This window comes from Scleropages formosus, chromosome 19 (genome assembly GCF_900964775.1).
Source record: "Scleropages formosus chromosome 19, fSclFor1.1, whole genome shotgun sequence".
NCBI classification, from domain to species: Eukaryota; Metazoa; Chordata; class Actinopteri; order Osteoglossiformes; family Osteoglossidae; genus Scleropages; species Scleropages formosus.
The window spans coordinates 12,791,799-12,806,463 of NC_041824.1; the positions used below are offsets into that span (position 1 = coordinate 12,791,799).

At 44.5% G+C, this 14,665-nt stretch overlaps 2 protein-coding genes across 2 annotated transcripts; one reads left to right on the forward strand and one right to left on the reverse strand.

Moving 5' to 3' along the window:
- Positions 1-1,852: 1,852 nt before the first annotated feature.
- znf341 (zinc finger protein 341) lies at positions 1,853-10,976 on the reverse strand. Its single transcript, XM_018760223.2, has 15 exons — positions 10,851-10,976; positions 9,968-10,078; positions 8,593-8,783; positions 8,340-8,465; positions 8,029-8,229; positions 7,767-7,941; positions 7,555-7,648; positions 7,203-7,408; positions 5,555-5,745; positions 5,258-5,466; positions 3,440-3,536; positions 3,215-3,347; positions 2,996-3,107; positions 2,844-2,914; positions 1,853-2,743 (listed from the first exon to the last, which is right to left on the reverse strand). The coding sequence occupies exons 1-15, from the start codon at positions 10,906-10,908 to the stop codon at positions 2,232-2,234; spliced, it is 2,487 nt and encodes an 828-aa protein (XP_018615739.1). The 5' UTR covers positions 10,909-10,976; the 3' UTR covers positions 1,853-2,231.
- A 540-nt stretch (positions 10,977-11,516) lies between these two features.
- pxmp4 (peroxisomal membrane protein 4) lies at positions 11,517-13,274 on the forward strand. Its single transcript, XM_018760359.2, has 4 exons — positions 11,517-11,682; positions 11,951-12,013; positions 12,423-12,621; positions 12,745-13,274. The coding sequence occupies exons 1-4, from the start codon at positions 11,570-11,572 to the stop codon at positions 13,012-13,014; spliced, it is 645 nt and encodes a 214-aa protein (XP_018615875.1). The 5' UTR covers positions 11,517-11,569; the 3' UTR covers positions 13,015-13,274.
- Positions 13,275-14,665: the final 1,391 nt, after the last annotated feature.

Sequence of the window (14,665 nt, forward strand, 5' to 3'; positions counted from 1 at the left end):
AAGCCATGTACCTTTTCCTTTTTTCCCTCACTAATTCATAGGAGTGCTTTTAATGCTAAAATGCTATGACTGTTTTCAGGTATTGTTTTTGTGCCCTGTAATTTCTAATTGTTTTTATCCTTCTCAGAACAGATATGTTATAGGGTTGTCTGACCTTAGGGGCTTCATGAATTTTTTTTTTTTTTTTTTTTAATCCCTCTCTCCCCCTTTCTTCAGATCAGAAGTAAATTTTATTACTGGATTCCCCCTCAGTACATAACTTCATTTAATACCAGAGCTATTTTTTTTTTTTTTCCCCCCCACCCATTGCTTATTCATCAGACATGGTCTTAAATTCTTGGTTTCATTGTCTTACTGCCACTCAGTGTAAAATGTTTTGTGTTGTAAACCACATTCAGTAAGAACAGAATGTCAGAACACAATTTTTGTATGGTAAAATATTATAGTCCAGGGAAGTAAAAATTGTGTAAATATAAATGGTTGCATTGCAAATAAATGTTTTTTTCTGTGCCTCAAATTATTCAACACTAAAACATTTTTTCCCTTTCTGCTTCTGTACATTTAAAAACACTGTAAATTGTTTATAATGAATTCACTATATTCTTTCTAATGTAAATCTTTTAGTAAAGGGGGTTCCTGTGTTCAAATTCCATTTTGAAGAATCTTGTTTGAGTATCTGTACAGTAAGAACTGGTGTAAAAATGATTAAACCTGTTTAGCAATTAAAGAAATTAAAAGCCATATCTCCTCTTGGAGAATTTTTTTCTTCCCCTCATTAACATTTTAGTCAGCAGATTTTCTCCAAAGAAATGTACATTGCAGAAAATGCACTGTCTGCATTACATTAGAGAGACATATGGTAGATACATCTGTGTTCTTAACTGTGGTTTTCTTTCCACCATATGAACAAATGTTCTTCACATGAGGAGCTGCATAAAACTTAAATAGCCACAATTCCTGATCACCTTGGTAGTAAATTTTGTTTATATTACAGGAATAGCTGTAGCTGCTTAAAGGTTTATGTGAGCATAATCTTATGGTGCATGAACATTTACACCTTGCATGAATCTGAGATCATGGATGAAGTTTGGAACAGGTGTGTTTTAAGATCCTTTGTAAATGTGGGCAGAGATTCAGCAGTTCAGAGTGAGAGGGGGAGGTTGTTCCACCATAGTGGAACCAAAACCAAGAACCCTCATGTTCAATTTGTGGGTAATGTGTTTTAGCTGTTACGGTTAATTAATATCTTCTGAACTTTAACTGTTTCACCCTTAGTGTGACTGTAAGATGGAACATGATGCTGTCCCCCTACACTGGAGTCCAGCCCTGTCCTAGGAGAGCCAGGGGCCTCAGTCTCTCACTAAAATGTGAACAGGAAAGGCCTCTTCACCTTTCACTTTAGAGAGGCACCTGAGTTTCCAGCTTATGTTATGTAATGTGCAATAAGCTTCAATTGTGTAACAGCCAAAAAAAGTATCCATCTCCATAGTGCAATATGAATTTTAAATTGTGTTACAAAGTGAAAGCAAGAGAAGTAATTGACTGCTATAAGGAAAAGCTTCTTCACTAATCTAGTGGTTGGCCTAAGGGTGTCGATTCAAACCTGCCTCAGTCTTTGGAATTTTAGACCTCAGTGCTCTATGATGGAGTAGCATCTGATGCTTCGTGCCCACACTTCTGAGACAAGCAACAGATGATAACCCTGCCCAGTACAAGTGCTATTTGATGATGGAGCTCATCTGATTTCCTAAAATTTTGAGCAATCAAAGCTGTACAGAGCTCAAGTAAATTGTACAATAAGCAAAATGCTAGCAGCTGCCCTGCTTTGTCTATTTTTAAATAAATGAGCACATGCTTTTAAAAAGTTTTTATTTGCAGCAGTCATGTTATACTGCACCAGTAGCAGCAAACCTGAAAAGTCCAAATCAGCAGCTTGTACATCAACCTTAAAAACCACATATAAAAGTCTGCAGTTTCTAACAATGTTCAATAAATATTTCTCATCCAACAAGAGTGAAGGGATACATTACATCTGACCTACAACCACTGCTTCCCTCTGCTCTATTCACAAGGGCTGAGCAGCAACGTTTTAATGTAAAACATGTTGGAAGTCCCACTGGACCAGTTTGGCTTGAAAGAGCAGCAAGAAGAAATCAGCTGGGAAACTCCTCTGTAGCACATGCCTTCATATGGGTGCTTGTTTTTGGCCTCAAACCCAGAGAGCCCAGGTGTCATTGGGTAGTCTCTATAAACACAGGCACCGTCAGCAGTCGTCTACATGCAGTACTATTGTCTTTAAGGAGATCCTTGGCACTAGCTGTGCCATCCGCAAGCTCCTGTACGTTGGCATCATCCTGTGCGTCTTTCTCCTCCCTCTCTATTGACAGCACAGCTTCGCTGTCCTGAGTCTGTTCCTCCTCCTCCTCCTCCTCTTCTCCCAGCTCTGTTTCCTTGCCCTTACAGTTAACCATGAGCTCATCAGTGGTGGGGCTGTCATCCTGTCCACTCCCAGCAGCCCTGCGGCTCCGTCTCCTCCTGCCCCCTCTTTTGTCAGACACCTCCTTTTCCGCTCCGCCAGCCAGTGGGCACTTGTGGTCCTTGTGGTACTTCTGGCGAGTGAAGCCCTTGTTGCAAGCAGAGCAACGAAATCGGTAGTTGTCTGTGTGTGACCGCTGATGCTCCAGCATGTGTGCCCGCCTGCTGAAGGCCTTCTGACAGTACTGGCACTTGTAGGGCTTGATGCCTGGGCAACACAGGCAGATCACTGTCATACTTTCCACCGCTGATAAATCCATATGTAATGACAAAACACAGCAGTAATTCACATTTATCAGTGCACTTACCAGAGTGGGACAATATGTGGGCCTTGAGCTTGTCTGGTCTGTTAAACTCTTTAGTGCAGCCAACGTGTGTCCTGCATTGAGGACAGGCATTAGTGCTGAGAAGTCACACACTACACCCCCTGCGAAGAGCTAAGCAGCATCCATACACCAACCTGAAAGGACATTTGTACTTCTTGAACGGCTCGTGAATGAGCATGTGCCTCTTCACTTTGTCCTTGCGGTTGAAAGCAGCCTCGCACAAAGAACATTTATATGGCTTCTCGCCTGCCACACGACAAAGGGAGACACGAAGTACATTAGAGGGAAGTGATGGGGAGTTGCGTCACATAGCAGAGGGAGCGGTAAAGACAACCCAGCATGGCCACCCTCACCAGAGTGGATCCGTGTGTGCAGCTTGAGGTAGTGCTCTGTCTTAAAGAACTTCTTGCAGATCTGGCACTTGAACTTGCCACCAATGCCATGGGTGGGCAGGTGGCGTCGGAAGTAGCGCTCACAGGGAAATACCTGGAATCGTGGTCAGTGAAAAAACGTGATGGATCAGACCTGTGGGCCACAGGTTCTATGAGCAAAGCCCACTTTCTAATCATGGGACCCACCTTCTGGCAGTGAGGACAAGGAAAATTGTGTGATGCGGTCTGGAGGTGCTGCTCCAAGGCTTCTTGTGTGGAGTACCTGCTCTGGCATTTCATGCATCTGCACAACATAAAATGCAAGCACTTCAAGTCCACCTGCATACTGGCTCCTCAATTTACAAACAAACAGAACCAAAATTCTGTTTATAAAACTCAACTGGTCACCTTTCCTCCTAAGTTACAATCAAAAGCTGCATAGAAACATCCCTCTACTTACAAACAAGTTAGGTTTGTGAGAAGCTGTAAAAACCTCATACAAAACTATAATAATAAAAACCCATCATCCATAACTGGAAAAAATTTCTTGTCCAATTCAGTATCATGGAGTCTGGATCCCATCAAGGACAGAGTGTGGTTCATCGTACATCTGACTCCACTATATCATAGTGTAACAGTTTCGATATTTTCTAAGCAATTTCAAACTACATTAAAATATACGGTAATGTGCAAAAGTCTTAGGAGCTTAGATGTTTCCCAAAAACGTTTTAGACAGTTTGTCTTCTGCATTAGTGTCAATGGGAAAGAGAATATTTTAGATTTCCAGGCATTCCTTTTGCAAAAAGTTATAGTATTACAGTAAGGGTTTTGTATGTCGTTAAAGCAAACACACACACAAACACACAAACACACACACACACACACACACACACAGTCTGAAACCACTTATTCCAAGTGGGGTCACGGCGAACCGGAGCCTAACCCAGCAACACAGGGCGCAAGGCTGGAGGGGGAGAGGACACACCCAGGATGGGACACCAGTCCATTGCAAGGCACCCCAAGCAGGACTCAAACCCCTGACCAGCCAGAGGTCGGGACCCTGCCAAGCCCGCTGCAACCCCGCTCGGAACAAGCGGTTGTTGACAATGGATGGTTACTAAGCTTTGTAGGAAATTTATTAATTAAGAGCATTATTTTTGGAAGAATTCTCACTTTACAGCCATTTCCCCCCTCAAGTGCCTAAAACTTTTGCACAGTACAGTACTGTAAAGCCATTTAAGATTACTAAAAGAGAATCTCCACAATCTCCCATACAATGCCATTGATTGGTCCATCACGTTAACCATGTCCAATGTTTGTCAGCTTTGAGCCACTTTCAACTTACTATATGATGTACACCATCAATAAGAATTTAATAAAAGATAGAATCTTTGACTTATTTGTAAATAAGATTGTGTAAAAGGCTATAGTAAACAAAAACAATTTAAGACTTTTCATCTTAACACTTGTAACATCGAACTGCATTAAAAAAACAACTCAGTTGAGTGAAGAATATTCTCTGCAGAAACGCCTAGCCAGCTGTCGACTAACTCATTTAAAAAAAAAAAAAAAAAAAATATCAATCAATCACTGTCCTCGTCTTGCTACCGATTGCCAGATAGGAACACAAGACCTGAACTGTAAAGTCTGTGGAAGTGAGTTGAATGAAGGTGGTCCTACACTCCCGTTTCTACTCTGAGTGCATTTTACTGTTAACTACTGGCTGAATTCAAAAACCTAGGTGGCTTTCACTCAAAAATAAATTTTCCAAATATGAAAATGGTAGCAAAATAAACAAACTTGGAAATGGTTGCGTTTTATAAAAATCGTAACAGCAGTATCTGAAATACGAGAAGCCAGTGTACCTGAATATTCTGTTAGGACCATGCTGGATGCAGTGGAGATACGCCTGAGATCACTGTGAATGTCAGACACAACTCACTAAAAGCCTGTTCCTCCACTGTTACTCTGGGCCACACAGCCAAATGAGGAGCCTCAAGCAGGAGTTGTGGGTTTGCTGCTGACCTGTAGAAGGTAGGCTCCTTGCGTGGGCTCTGCTGGGGGCAGAAGCTGTGGGAGTACTGGTGCACCCCCAATTCAAACAGCGAGGGGAACACCTTGCTGCACAGGTGGCAACGGTACGTGAGCTGCTCTTGGTGAGTGCGGATGTGTTCCAGGAATAGGTCCAGCTTTTGGAATGTCAGTGAGCATGACTTCACCACACACTTGTACACCTGGAGAAGGGGATATACCACAGTAGCCATTTGGGTTACGTGGGCTGAAACACAGATAGTTCTTTAGAGCTGCCCCAGACTCACTCACCTGTTCATCCTTGTGCTGGGTCATGTGGGACTTGAGCTGGAAGTAGGTGTTGAACTTGCCTGCACAGAACTGGCACTGGTAGGAGCTGTCAATCAGGATTATCTGCTTGCTCTTGTTCTTGCCTGCTGTCTTGCTGCCACCCTGGCCACTCCCTGCTGTGTCTGGCTCACCCTCCAGTGGATCTAGTCCACCTGTCACCAACATGGGAAAGGTCCAAATAATTACAGTGCTCTGGAGGTTATTCAGCATATGGTCACTCTACCAAAACTGGCCTCCTTGCAGTGCTACAAGTTCTCCGGTCAGCCATAGCAGGCTCTCCCTCTTTGGTCCTCATTCTATTCAAACTCTCTGCGGCGTCGGACACCGTCAACCATCAGATCCTACTTTCCTCTCTAGAACATATTGAAATCAAAGGAACTGCACCGAAATGGTCCGAGTTTTACCTATTGAAGTATATCTTACAAGACCGTCTGGCATGGCTCCCTCTTCGTCCCTCTCAACAGGCGTTCCCCAAAGCTCAGTGCTTGGCCCCCTAATCTTCTCGAGCTACACTTCTTCCCTTGGCCATGTCATCACAGCCCACAGATTCTCCTATCGCTGCTATGGTGACAATACCCAGCTCTTCCCTTCTTCTCCTTCTGGAGCTATAGACGTTTCCTCACGTATCGCAGCATGCCTTGCCGACATCTCTGTCTGAGCGTCTGATTACCACCTATAACTCAAATTCTCCAGAATAGAGATCTTTCACCTCCCAGCCACTCCATCCTGTTGAGAACCCTATAAAATTGAACAATTTGTTAATTTTACCTGTTTTATCGACTATGACTGACTTAAGTCTGACCTCTCAAAATATCAAAGACATAACTCGGTCCTACAAATACAGTCTGCATAACATCCACAGGATTCTCCCTTATCTCAAAACAAACTCTATGTGACTTCTGGTCCAGGCCCTGATGATATCTGGCCTGAACTAATGCAACTCCCTCCTGTCTGGTCTTCTGGCCTCTGCCATCAAACCTTCCCAGGTGATACAGAATACCATTTTACGATTTGTGTTCGACCTTCCAAAGAGTTCCCAAGTATCACCCCTCCTTGTCTCACCCCAATGTCTTCCCGTGGCTCTCCTCACCAAGTTCAAGACACTGGTGATGGGGTGCAAAACCATCAATGAATCTGCCCAACACCTACAGGACCCAGACTGCCACTCCCCACCACCTCTGGCTGCTTGGTGGTCCCATACACAACAGGTCTCAAATCAAACTTTTGATGGGTCTCAGACCTGGCTCCATTGTGATGGAATGACTTCCCCCTCTCATCTCAGAACTGCTGAATTTATGTCAACATTCCAGAAGGGTCCCAAAACAGCTCTTTCGACCCCCTTCTCTCCTGATGCTCTAAATGCTCCATAAACTTTCACAACATTACTTGTTAAATTATTTCCTATGACTTCCATTTACAGCTAGTTGCATAATGTATGCTGACAAAAACAATGGTATTGGACTGACTATATTTTCACAATCACATGTCTGCACCTACACCTCTCTATCTGCTGGTAAAATGCACTTTGCTTTACTCAGAATTGTACTTCACTTTGGAGAAAAGCATTAATAAATACAACATAAATGTGTGGGCCCGCTATGAAAGTCACCTGGGTCATCCACCTCTCCTCCAGGCTGCTCTGCATCCTCCTCAGCACACAGTGGCACCACCTTGACGGTGACAGGCAGCCTGGATACAGTGCTGACCATGCCCGATGGCCACACCTTGTGGGTCTGCATGTGCTTCTTCACGTTGGACTTCTGAGCAAAGGCTCGGCCACAAACAATGCACTGGAAAGGTTTCTCTCCTGTGTGACTGTAGGCAAACAGAACTCTACGTAAGGACAGGGTTTTCTCTGTGGCCCTTGGGAATGTGAACATTTCAGTAAACTCAATGGCAAACAAAACTTTAAAGTTACTTATTTTGATGTTTTACCCAGACTTTTTGTTTTGGGACTTCACCTGCGGATGTGTTGCTGCAAGTCAAAGTTCTTTGTGAAAGTCTTGTCACAAAAACTGCATTTCAGTTTCTGAGCTTTCCCCTTCACTTGCGCTGCTGAAGAGAAAACAGAAAAAGAGTTTTAAAAACATGCCTCCTAGCTTTTCTTTATGGTTCCCACAAAAAGAAATCACATGAAGGTGTATTGGTCAGAGACTTGCTGACTGACACTCACCATCCTGTCCGATGTTGTCATGTTTGATACGCCTTGGATTGGTTGCTTTGTCAAAGTCCCCCATCTCAGTTAGATTAGAGGTGATGCTGCTGGTTTTGGTCTTGGATTCCTGCTTTCCAGGACTGTACACTGGTGTGGTGGTGAAGGGAGCACTGTCCACACACTGACTGGGGACCTGCAGAGGAGGAGGATTACATCTATGCTAACCACCAAATCATCAGCATTCACATCTATGTGTGGAATGTGCACGGCAGAACCCTACCTGCACTTGCTGGAAGGACTGTAGACCGAGGGTCTGGACTTCCGCATTACCACCTCCTGCCATTGGGGGCAGTGTGCTGTACACCTGGACCACAGAATTACTGTTGCTAGATGGCACCTGGCTCTGGCTGTGTGGAAGCGGATGAGAAGAGTGTGGCAGGTGTGGCAGGTACGATCCACCTGTGGGAATGCTGAGATTGCCCTAAACAGGAAAAGACGACAACAAAAGGTGACTTTTAAGAGAATGTACCAAAAGGCACAAACTACAGGCCTGTGAACTCCTACTAGGTAGGCTTCTAAGTGTCAGCTCACCATCTGCTGGTCCATTGAGGTAAACGCTGAGATAGCGGACATCAGTACTTCGTCGCTGACCAGGACATTCCCCTGAACCAGAGTGTGAGTCAAAGGGGACTGGGGCACAGTGATGTACGTGGAAACCTGCAGATGAGGACAAAGGCGCATGGTGCTAAGTGCACCCTCTCTGCTGACTACATCAAATGCTGTGCTTTCTGATCTGGTGGGACAGAAGCTGTACCCACAATATGCTTGCTGGACCCATTCCTACCTGCCTGTTGGCAGGGGTCTGTGGCACTGAGCTGATGGATGGCACAGGGGTGTACGCATTACTGGAAGCCAGAGAAACTGTGGCCAGGGAAGGTGTGTTGGACTGGCACTGCTCCCGCTTGTGTGTCATGAAGGCAGGCAGCGAGTTGAACTGCTTCTTGCACTTCCCACACAGGAACACGTCGTCGTCATCTGCAAAAAGTGCCACATTTTAAAACGAACATTGACATTTATTAAATTTAGCAAACACTTTCCTCCGAAGGAACATACAGTGAATACTATGTAGAATTTAACTGAAAAAAATATTGCTAAAATAGTACTAAATTCCTCTAAAAATCTACACGTTACTTGAAATGTTAACATTAGTTGTCATAACTCGAGACCGTTAGCCTTTATTAATTAGCTGTGTACCTGCGCTACTTCAGCTCTTTCAGAACCACTGTGCACCACATACAAACACTCGGGGGGGGGAAGCATGTGATATTCAGAATTTATGTAGTACTTTAACCTTGAATGCAAAAAATTAACAGAAAAGTGAGGAGAAAAGAAATCAATGAAAACAATACCAATGGGTTCACACTTACTAAACAAGCTGACATGGATTGGACAGTCCAAAAGGGCCACGATTAGACTGTAACACATGACACTAGCAAAACTACAAAGAGCACATGGTGGTGCTCGTCTCCTGTCTGGGTGATACAGTGGTGCAGCAGGTAGCAGTGTTTTCTCATGGTACATCTGGGATATTTGATTCAATGCAGGCTCAATCAGAGTGTGGCGTTTCAATGTTCTCAACATGTTTGGGTTAGTTTCCTACGGTGCTCTGGTTTCCTCACACAGTGCAAAAATATGTATTTTGGGTGGTGACTCCAAATTGCCAATTGTGTGTGTATTACATCGCTCTAGTGTATTGATGGCTGCAGGGAATTTCGTGCAGTGTATTCAATGGTGTTAAGTCACCTTGGACAAAGGCAGCTGGTTAATAATCCCTGTGCATCACTTTGGAGAAAAGCAACTGCTAAATGAGTGACTGTAAATGACACAAGCAAAGTCACTTACAGTGTTAGATACAGTATGTTCAGTCATTCTGTGTATCAGGCCAGAATAATATGACACACAGTGGGTCATTTAGGGTCACTAGTCCATCTGAAACATGTCCTTGGACTGTGGGGGGAAACCAGAGCACTTGGAGGAAATTCACCTGAGCACAGGGAGAACACGTCACTCCTCACAGGCTGAGAAGGGATCGAACCCACGTCGCATCACACAGCCTGGGCGCTGTACGACTCCAGAATCACCCGCTGTGCCACCCGCAGTACAGAGAAGTTCCTCAAAATGGAGCCGTGCCCTACTTGCCCCCCGGCAGCGTTACGCACCCATAGGCTGCAGAGCAGCTGCTCCGGACACGCTCTGGCTGCCGGCATCGGGAACTCCACCTGGTCCATCCAGAAGCGACTGGACGGCCAGGACGGTCTGGTTGTCCATTCCTGTGGGAGAACATGGTTTTGAATGCGCTCACACACAAACACACACACACACACACACACACACAAGTCACTCGGGGAATAACAGTGGAACACTGTTAGCTGTCCCAGGTGATCATCATCACCTCATCAAACTCAGACCCGGAACGAAGCGTCAGTAAACCACCATGTGTCTGTAAATCACGTTTCCTTGATGATGCTCTGTCTGTGTGTGTGTGTTACTCTGTGTTACTCCATGATTTACACTGCTCGCGCAGAAGCCCCAGGACATGATGGGGGCACATCCCAGCCACTAGCTTCTCCTCGAGCACCCTCACGTGAAGGGGCATATTATGGGATGCCCACACCCGGGGCAGGGCGCCGTGTGTCGGGCTTTTCCAGCAGGAGGCCGCGCGCCCACCGCGCTCGTCCTCGGTTCGCCTTCGCGGCTGTTCTTCCGTGCGCTCGCACCCCCTCTTCTACAACAGCGAAACATCGCTCCGGCAGCAGAGGCGAAGCAATGCAGGAAACTCAAAACACGCAGCGAATAAAACAAACCGCCAGCAAACGCATCAGCAGCGTTAAGCTGGACGAAACAACTCTCTTCCTCCTCCTCGTCTCTGCGCTGGCATCTCGAAGTACTTAATGCACTTTTAACGTAAATGTGAAAGGTCTTCCCGCATTCTCTCATCTTCGGAACACTTCTACTAAGTGGAAAAACGGGGCAGAAAAGAAATCGGCCGCTGTAGCCCCCAGAAAATAAGTAAACATACCCGAAAATATGATTTAAAATTACCTTCAAGAGCTTCAAAGATCGCCTGCGCCATCTTGTCCCCTGTATATAATTTAAGCATTCTGGGAAATTAACGGCTGTGATGCGGAGTTTCCACCACGAGGAGGCACTCGAAGACCACAGTTCACGTCAAACCCTTGCGGTAATTCCTGGATGACAGGAGTGAGCTTTGAAATAAAATTTCAGGATAACAACTAATTGCATCCATAAACAGTGGTAAATTTACTTAATTGGCGTCATTACCCGAGTGTTCCAATAATCACGTGCCATTTATACGTAATAGACTAAATCCCAATGTAAATGTACATACCCCTGTACCCATCCCTTCCCATTCCATCCCATCCTGGGCCGCGAACTCGCCCAACCTGACAGCGACTAACCGGGGCACGAAAGTGGGAGAGTCGTGGCCTGAAAATTAAGACCTGGCGAAATATTTTCCCTATAAGGGAAGCTTATCTGGTAGTTTTCCTCTGTTGTTATTTATTGAATATTTACTGAAATATAAGGGGATATGTAAATGGTTCGAACAAATGTGTGAAGCGGAAAGAAGATTCTCATCTAAACACCAAACCCTGGATTATTACACTACCAGTGGGATATACAGTAGGAACTTGTGAACACGTGGACATGGTTTCCGCACGGCCATCTATCGCGGCTGCACCTCTTGTATGGACAAGTTACTAGTTGGAATAGACGCCCCCCCCCCGGAACAGTCTTCAACTATGACGACCGCTGACGGCTTCAAAACGTTACTTTACACGATTAATACGCTGTTGCAGAAAGAAAAGTACAAGGCAGCCTTCGCGGTTGTTAAAGGGTTCCGGAATGGCGCAGTGTGAGTGTGGGGAGCAGCTCTTCGCTTTGACTTTGAGAGAGAAAATGGAATTTAAAAAAAAGTAGCATTTTAAAAAATATATATATTATCTGATAATAGAGCTTATTCAGAAAAAGACGTGAGACACAGTGTTATTAATCTGTATTGTATTATCAATTCCTGAATACATAGGAAGACAGAAGTTCTGGTCCCGGTTGCTGCGGACCCAGGCAGCGGCGCACGACATTTTTGTTTCACGTCACATTCACATTGTTATTTCCTTCCGTAGGTATGGAGCCAAAATCCGCGCCCCACACGCGCTGGTCATGACTCTCCTCTTTAAAAGTGGAAGGTATGAAGTCATACGCCTCATGGCAGTGCTGCTTATGATTCATATTAATGTTCAGGTTCACCCAGAGTGTATGAGTGACAGAGACAATGTGTTCTGCTGATGTATGGATGAGTAATCCAGTGTAAGTAGTCGTGTATCTAGCGGTAAATCACCTTGGTGATTATAAGGTGTGTGGGTTGATAACACTACATAGTGTTCATTGGAAGTTGCTTTGGAGAAAAGCATCTGCTAAGTGAATAAATGTAAATATCTTTTGCATCAGTGTGCTGTATTGCAGAGTACCGAGATTTCCTGTGACTGACCGCTCGGTGCACCATGCGTCAGAGGATTTACTCAAACTGAAGATGTTGATGTAAGTGAAAACAGTGTGACGGGCGCTCTCTCTCTGTTTTCCTCCTTTGCGCTCAAGCCTTAAGGAGAAACTGCGAGCCATTGCCCAGGCGACGTACACCCACTCGCGCAACCTGGCCTGCTTTGTTGCGACATACAAGGGACTTCAAAGTTTGCAGGCCAGATTGCAGGGCAAAACCCTGCCGTCACAGGCCTTCCTTGCAGCCTGCGTTGGTGGCTGGCTGGTTTTCGGAGACAACAATCATATCAACAGTCAGGTGAGCAGCCTTTTGGCAATACTCATAAAATGTGCACACTCACAGCCAGTAAGTAGTTGTGATTTTGTTCCAGTTTGACGCAGATAATCGCTACATCATTGTTGTCCTTTTTTTCCTCCGCAGATTAATATGTACTTGCTGTCTCGGATTCTTTTTGCCCTGTCCCGACTAGCTGTGGAGAAAGGCTACATCCCCCAGCCGAAAAAAGACCCCTTTCCATTGTTCGCCACCCTGGTGTGGGGCATTGTTCTCTGGCTGTTTGAGTATTACCCACACACACTACAGCCATCACTCCAATCTTCAATGAACTACCTGTATCATGATAGCAACATGTGGCATGACATCTCAGACTTCCTTATTTACAATAAACCACCGTCACCTGCTAAAAAATGAGGAAATATGTTTTCAGCTGTTGTTTCTTACAGTCCTGTGTTATAAGTATGAACTGTCAATTATCTGTTTTCATTCATATCACCTTACACACTCTGGGGGACACTTCACACACTACATGTAAAAAAGGAGGACTAGGAGGTTGTTTTATACTGTATTCAGTCTTCCTTTTGTCTCCTTTTATTTATTAACCCCCTATGTTAACCTTTGTTAAAGTAATTGCAGTGATTAAATTTGGAGAAAATTATAAAATTGTTCAATCAAATTAAGCAGTACATGTATCTGCACTTTAAGGATATTTGCATAGATAAGTAGAATTTTTTTTTTTTTTTTTTTTTTTTTAAAATAACACTGGATCTATTAGATGTCATGTATGGTACACTGGAATGGCTATTAAACTGCTAAATGTAACTTGAATGTTTTAAAGATAAACTTATCAAAAAAAACAAAGGCAACTGGACTTGCATGAGTTTTCTTGAAAATGTTTCACCCCTCATCCAAGTGGCTTCTAAAAGACTGCTGGGGAGTTTTGGTTTTAAACTTGGAACACCTATGGGTGGAGCCCATTTGAGACTCACATGACTGGGGTCTGTTAACAACCCAATAAATCACCTGCCAATTGGAGGATGTTATTGAAACTAACCTGGGTGGTGTCCTGTTTTTCTACAATTAGCAGTACTTAACGACCCATTAATGGCCAGAACCACCACACCCAAGGTGTAAATGGGTGGGAAACTTTTTGGGGACAGATTCTAAAACTGTATTATTTGTGGTTGATAAATTGTGTCTCAGTCCACCTCCTCTGTTCAGAGAGGGGTTTTCCAGTTTTACATAGAAGGCTTCCTTCACTCCTCTTTCAAACCACCCATCTTCTCTGGCTAAAATATGTACGTTGTTATCCTCAAAAGAATGCCCCTTGTCCTTCAGGTGTAGGTAGACTGCTGAGTCCTGACCTGAAGAACTAGCTCTCCTATGTTGAGCCGTGTGTTTATGAAGGGGTTGTTTTGTTTTGCCAATATACAGATCTGTGCATTCCTCAGTGCACTGAACTGCATAAACTACATTGCACTGCTTTTGCCTAGGTGTTTTGTCTTTGGGGTGAACAAGTTTCTGCCTCAGAGTGTTGCTGGGCTTGAAGTGCACAGGGATATGGTGTTGAAAATCCTCCTGAGCTTTTCTGGTATTCCAGCCACATAAGGGATGACGATGTTCTTTCGTTTGTTGTTCTCTTCTCTGTCTGTTCTGGGTTTCCTTCTAGTACTTTTGACAAAGGCCCAGTTCAGATATCCACATGTTCTGAGTGTTTGTATCATGTGTTTTTGTTCCTTCTCCTTGCCTTCTGTCCTTGGGGGTACAGTCTGCGCTCGGTGGTGTAGGGTTCTGATGACACCCAGCTTGTGTTCCAGATGGTGGTGGGAATCAAATAATAGATGCTGATCTGTGGGCGTGGGTTTCCTATACACTTCAATGTTGAGGCTTCTGTCCTCCTCCACATACACTGCACAGTCTAAAAAGGCCAAACAATTCCCACTGATGTCCTCCCGAGTGAACTTGATATTGCTGTCCACTTCATTGATATGCTGTGTGAAGGATTCCACCTCCTGTGTTTTAATTTTAACCCAGGTGTCATCCAGGTACCTGAACCAATGGGAGG

Excerpts from the sequence above, each read along its gene's own strand:
- znf341 (XM_018760223.2), bottom strand. The coding sequence starts at position 10,908 with ATGCTTAAATTATATACAGGGGACAAGATGGCGCAGGCGATCTTTGAA. Across the intron at positions 8,230-8,339 it reads CCTCAATGGACCAGCAGATG|GGCAATCTCAGCATTCCCAC; the intron begins GTGAGCTGACAC and ends TTTCCTGTTTAG. Across the intron at positions 7,942-8,028 it reads AGTCCTTCCAGCAAGTGCAG|GTCCCCAGTCAGTGTGTGGA; the intron begins GTAGGGTTCTGC and ends CCTCCTCTGCAG.
- pxmp4 (XM_018760359.2), top strand. The coding sequence starts at position 11,570 with ATGACGACCGCTGACGGCTTCAAAACGTTACTTTACACGATTAATACG. Across the intron at positions 11,683-11,950 it reads GGGTTCCGGAATGGCGCAGT|GTATGGAGCCAAAATCCGCG; the intron begins GTGAGTGTGGGG and ends TTCCTTCCGTAG. Across the intron at positions 12,622-12,744 it reads ACAATCATATCAACAGTCAG|ATTAATATGTACTTGCTGTC; the intron begins GTGAGCAGCCTT and ends TTTCCTCCGCAG.